At 29.2% G+C, this 6318-nt stretch overlaps 1 protein-coding gene and 1 long non-coding RNA gene across 6 annotated transcripts in view; one reads left to right on the top strand and one right to left on the bottom strand.

Annotated features, from left to right (window-relative positions):
- Positions 1-514: 514 nt before the first annotated feature.
- Positions 515-6318, bottom strand: part of LOC127719900 (uncharacterized) — a 152617-nt gene continuing 146813 nt past the window's right edge. For all 5 annotated transcript variants that reach the window (XR_007990534.1, XR_007990535.1, XR_007990538.1 and 2 more), the window contains exon 2: positions 515-574. This is a non-coding gene — a long non-coding RNA (uncharacterized LOC127719900). The remainder of the gene's footprint in view (positions 575-6318) is intronic.
- On the top strand, positions 1705-4442 carry LOC127719784 (uncharacterized). The gene is made up of 2 exons (XM_052226056.1): positions 1705-1837; positions 3164-4442. Exon 2 carries the CDS (start codon positions 3219-3221, stop codon positions 4431-4433), a length of 1215 nt encoding a protein of 404 aa, XP_052082016.1. The 5' UTR covers positions 1705-1837; positions 3164-3218; the 3' UTR covers positions 4434-4442.

Genomic DNA, 6318 nt, shown 5'->3' with positions numbered 1-6318 from the left:
CAAAGTATTTTGTTTTTACATTGTATTTCATTGCTTCATTGCTTATCAATCAGAGGCGATTTATTCAAACAAAATCAGTACAACAGTAACTTAGTACCTTTGCTAAATTTAGTATCTATAAATAAATCATATTAACTGCATACGAATGAGTTTACAATCTGTAAAGTTGTGAAAAATCAAAACAATTTACACCTGTTAAATATTAAATCCATATCGAACGAAAGAAAATGTCCGTATTATATTCAAAATTTTGAAAATTAAGTCACTTACATGTACATATATGTCTGTATTTTTTATACACCTAACTTCAAATAAATATCCCTCATGCATAGCTCTCATTCGTAATATGGGTTTGGATTTTTAGTTGTTGTTTTTTTTTTTTTTTTATCAAATCTTCAACGCTTGTATAAGGTTTTGGATTTCAAATATTTTGGTCACGTGTATCTCTAACGAAATAAAGTTGTTTGTCAGTTGAAAAAGGCTTGACTCATCAGATCGGAACAAAACACACACACAAAAAAAAAAAAAAAAAAAAAAAAAAAAAAAAAAAAAAAAAAAAAAAAAAAAAAAAAAACTAGAAAAAGGACTTAAGACAAAAAGTACAGATTTGAGAGTAATCACAGTTACTGAAAGCCAATCCAAAGCTAAGAACAACTAATAAAAAATCATGGATCTAAGGCTAAATTATCAATCAGTACACATCCAATGGATTTTTTTAAAGACATCATGAACAGAGAAAAACACGATCTTGTGCAATGCCAAAATATAGGTATCCACAGAATGTAGGACTGTAAAAGTACATAACTGTATAGCAATACTATTAAGTAATGTTTTAATATATCGATAACAAAATCAATGTACATTTACATTTCATGTTGTTTATATTTTGTTAAACATGGAAATACATGTTGTTGAAAAAAAACAAGTAAAATATGTAAAGAATACCGTTATCGGATCGACATCGAAAGGCCAAGAAAGCAAGCTAGATTTTCGGTAAACAGTTTTAAGATCAAAATTAAAGCTGTTGTTACAACGCTGCAATGTTACAGCAGATATTTACAGTTTGAAACGGGTGTAAATCAATTATCATTAGATGCATGATTTATTGTATAGTATATTCATATCTATCGAACTGCATTTTTATTGAAATATGACATTTAAATTTGGACTGTTTGACATTAAAATCACGGTATCAATCTTATATTTTATGTGAAAATAATAAAAAATAAACAAAGCTCTGTTGCTAACATGGAAATTGGTAATTCTAGTTATCATTAAAATTGGTTAAAAATTTTTGTGCTAAAAAGGGGTTATATTTGGCGCTCAAACGTCCGATATTGTTCGCTCAAATGTCACATAGGTCGATTCGTTAAAATGTCCTCTGTCTGTATAGTTCACAGTATAATTTTTACAGACGCATGCCGTTTGCGGAAAAAAGGTATTCAATATTCTTTAAAATATGACAAAGTGATTTTTGTACATTTATTTTTGTAATTGCTTCATTGTTTATCGATTGGAGACGATTATTTTACATGAATACACCAGTTGCTTAGTACTTTTACTTGTATCTATAAATAGTTAAGTTTTAAATGTCCTTCAAATAAGTTGACAATCTGTAACGGTATTAAAATTGCATAGTAATTTACACCTTGTCAATATTAAAAACATTTAACATAAGAAAACGTCCGTATTTATGTCCGAGTTTAAGAATTAAGTATACTGTCAAAAAGTGTGACGCACGAAACTTACGAAATAATATTACGACAGATTGCCATTTAAAGTATATAAATACAGTCGATAAAGTATATATTCAGTTTTTATAACTTTATATCTGTTGGTAAGTCATTTTCTATGCTAGGATTCGAAATAATTTGATGCACTTTTAAGATAAACACTGTACGCTGCAGTTTCTTGTTTTATTGTTCTTCATTTTTGCCTTTTTAAGAAGTTTTACGATTTTGTCAATAGTCATATTTGTAATTGTTTAGAAGGCGGGTATAATGTTCTATTTTCTTATTTTACAGCTTAAATAATTTCTAAATGTTTCAAAAATGAAAATTAAAAAAGTTATGAATGTGTTGAAATGATTGCTTTATTGAAATCAGGCTAATTGTTTTTTATTTCTAAAGGCCTATTTTCAAGAATTGCAGATCTGAAGTTTTGAGTTCGAGACACACAATCTTTTTTATACGCCCGTTTATTACGGGACGTATTATGGTATACCGTTGTCCGTCCGTCCGTCGTCAACATGTTGGACAATAACTCAAAAACGCTTTAACCAATTTGCACGAAACTTTGGTGAATTGTTTATATCTACTGATGTGAGCTGCCTTTCGATTTTTATAAATTTTAAATTTTACGTGTCCGAGTTATGGGGTTTAATTCATTAAAAAGGGGGATTTTCCAGTTTTCGGACAATAACTCAAAAACGCTTTAACCAATCCACGAACCTTTGGTGAATTGTTTACATCTATTAACGTGAGCTCCCTTTTGATTTTTATAAATTTTAGATTTTACGTTTCCGAGTTATGGGATTTTATTCATAAAAAAGGGGTTATTTTACAGTTTCCGGACAATAACTCAAAAGTGCTTTGAGCAGTTTTCATGAAACTTTGGTGACTGGTTTATATCTATTTAAATAACCTCCCAACATGTTTGTGTTATAAATTTCTGATATGACATTGAGGAGTTATGGAACTTTATTCTTTGAAAAGGCGACGGGCGTATTATGCGCTCATGGCGCAGCTCTTTATTTTTTAAAGTAGAAAACTAGATAAAGTTGAAAAGTCATTGCGAATTGATATTTTACCCTTATTAATCTACTACTTATAAGCAAAATAATATTCTCTTATGAATAAAAGGAGACGGGGTTAAACGTAAATGATCGAGACATCAACCCAACGACTGAATGTCCAAAGACATCTTTAGGTCTAAATGTTTTATTTCTTCTTAATAAGTTTTAATACGAACTTGGTATTCTATTATGTAAAGATGTTGTAATGAAAAGCTTTATGTATGGATACAAGGAGATATGGGGCATACATTAATAAGACAACAATAAAAGAACAACAACAAAAATATAAAATCTACAAAACAAAAAAAAGTTATAGGTCAACTCGTTTGTTTAATTCTTTTCTATTAATCGGGTCATTTATACTTTCAGGACTACTAAGGAATATACTTTATTCAGGAAAAAAACAAGGTTGAAACAATAGAAAATGGATATGCTAGTAAATGACAAATCAATTTTGTTGAATGCAGTTTCAAAACATTTGTATACAGAAAATCAGTTACAAACTGTGAAGAGGAAAAATAAAAGAACAAAATACGAACCATACAGTACAAGACGCCCAACATTAAAACTTTTCAATCAACAATTGAACAATACGCTACAGTCAATATATACACAGGTAGAAACATCTGCACGGCAGTTTATAAAATACGTTCCACTAAGGATCGCACTGCAAGAAAAAGATACAAGAACGTCTACAATATATGTATCACACACAACTGCTATACAAGGAGACAATCAAAATTCACCGAAGTCGATAGGAAAACAAGTTTTTCGAAGATCTCCTGGGTCGCAAGATGAACTACAAATGGGATCGCGAAGTGTTTGTGTTGCCCAAGAAATTGTACCACTCAACGCTGAAACAGGGGAAACTGCATTAGAATATAGCAGAATACATCTTTTAAGATGTTTACATGAGATTAAAAAACTCGAGATATCTTTATTGAGTAAAGAATCAAAAATTTACAAATTAAAAAACTTTTCTCAAACAAATTCAAAAGAACAACAGAATTGCATCAAAATGACTGAATTCGAAAAGAAAATGTCCAATTTAGAGATTGTTTTGCGGTCTGCTCAGAAAAATTATCAGACAAGGCGACCACTTGATGAAAAAAAGAAGAAAATAGTTCATTTTAAAAACTGTCTATGTACCTGTGACTTCTCATCTGAAGAAAAACAAGTTTACAAAGAAATTTCTTTCTGTGATCATCAATCGGAAATTCATGTCGAAGGAATGTGTCATAATCATATCATATGCGGCGACATTTGCCATAACATGTCTGGACATGACCATTGGATCATGGGAAATCAACTAATATCTCTTGATGGCATAAGAGTTTCTTCGCAAATATACTTGAATGGATTCTCCTCAGATTTAACAATACAAGCCAATGGTGTTTCAAGTAAAACTAAAATATACCTCAAGGGTATATTTCTATGGCCAAACATTAAACTAGAAGGCAGCGGTGTACAGGTGAAAATATTTATTGATGGAATATTTTATAAACCCAATATCATTCTAACTGGAATTGGCTGTAGAGTAGACATTGAAGTTAAAGGGATATTTGAAAAACCTTCTATAGACAATAAGGGACTTCATTGTTCTTCCAAAATTAAAGTTACAGGAATATTAAAAATGTGAAAAAAGCGATTTTATTGTCTGTTTAAATACTACTACCGTTTACTTCTAAACTTGCTAATGTCTGTCCTTGTAATGTTAATATAAGTTGATGCTATTCTTCCAAAAAAGTAGAAAACGAAGAGATCGTATGAATGAAATGATATGTGGGGTGTACACCAATGAGGCAGTAATCCAAAGACAAAAATAACCTAACGTTATCAAGAGGGCATCATACAATCTTCAACAATACAATACAAAAAAAGGTTAAATCATCCAAAGTCTATAAAAGTGAATAAATTTAACAGAAACATATAATATAATATAATCCGTTAACACTCAATTAAAAAAAAACGAAAATAACTTTAAATATAAATTCTAGAAGTGACTGCAAAGCTTCAAAGAGCGACCATAACCAAATGCATGTACCCACCGTTGTTACATTCTCGGGTATATGTTTTCCTATTGTTCTGTTTATTTACATGTTTGTCTCCATTGCATTACAATAAAATTCAATGTATGTCTAGTCAATCTCGCTAGCTAATGTTAATTGAGTTTAAATATAGAAAATTATTTCTTCCTTTTTAATAATGATTTGTCCTTAGAAAATTAAAAATCTTGATTTATAGATTCAATGCATATATATTCGAAATCGATTAAAAACTAAGAGTATACTGTTAGATAAATATTTACCACTGCATTGAGTTTGATGCGATATTTCTCTACAGAACTCTATAGAGCCTGTGTCATTCACCTAGGTCTATGTGCATCTTCAACAATGAACACTCTCCAACATCTTGAACTAGAATACATTTATGGCAAAATCTCTGTTTTGTTGATCTTGTATTGCTTATCATTTTTTCTATTCTAGTTTCTCTCTATCCTCTTAAGTTTTTGCCCAAAACACAAAAAATCTAAAACTCGTTATTTAAGGGCAATCACTCCAGCCAGACATATAAAGGGTCTACTAACGATTTCTACAAAAATTTCCAAAAAGTGTCTTCCCGATTGTCCCACTTTTTGAAATTACAGGTAAAATTGTAATGAAATTTTGTGGGACAATCGGGAAGATGTTTGTGGGACAATTGGGAAGTTTAAATGTGGGACAATTGGGAACTGTTTTGATAGTGATTAATTTGTTTTTAAAGTGTGTAGCAGGTAATTACAAGTTATTATGTAACTCATACAATTTAAGATAAACATTGAGAAAAGATAGCATTTACTTATTTTATTTTGTTTTGTGATATTTTGTTAAACTACTGTCCAAAATAAAGAACAATTATATAACAACATAGATATATTTTAACTTAATAAAATATTAAATAGACTCTTTTAACATAAATTGTAAATTGAACATATAGTACATTATTGAAAAATTTAGAAGTATCAAGGATAAAATAAAATTAAATTAAAAGATGTGTTTAAGAGAAATACAAAGAGATAAGAATAATTTGTATGTTACAAAGTTTCAGGGATTTGTTCTAAAATTGACAGGTTTTAAGCATAAATTGTAAATTGAACATATAGTACATAATTGAAAAATTTAGAAGTATCAAGGATAAAATAAAATTTAATTAAAAGATGTGTTTAAGAGAAATACAAAGAGATATGAATAATTTTACATGTTACAAAGTTTCAGGGATTTGTTCTAAAATTGACAGGTTTTAAGCTGATATCAGATATATTCATAAAACAAAGAAAATTTAATGTAACATATTCTATATAATAAGTCTGATAATGAAATTGTTCAAGTAAGCATTCAATTCAAGCAAAAAAAACGGGGAAAGTTTTATTTGAATATTAATAAGAAAATCCTTGAATTAGAAAATCATAAACTTAAAACGAAATAATGTGCAGATATGTTGATTGTATATATAAAAATTGCTTATGTAATATTGAGATTGTAAAC

Source organism: Mytilus californianus, unplaced genomic scaffold (genome assembly GCF_021869535.1).
Source record: "Mytilus californianus isolate M0D057914Y unplaced genomic scaffold, xbMytCali1.0.p SCAF_1, whole genome shotgun sequence".
NCBI classification, from domain to species: Eukaryota; Metazoa; Mollusca; class Bivalvia; order Mytilida; family Mytilidae; genus Mytilus; species Mytilus californianus.
Note: the sequence above shows the minus strand (reverse complement) of the source record. Positions and strands in the feature narration are given on the sequence as shown.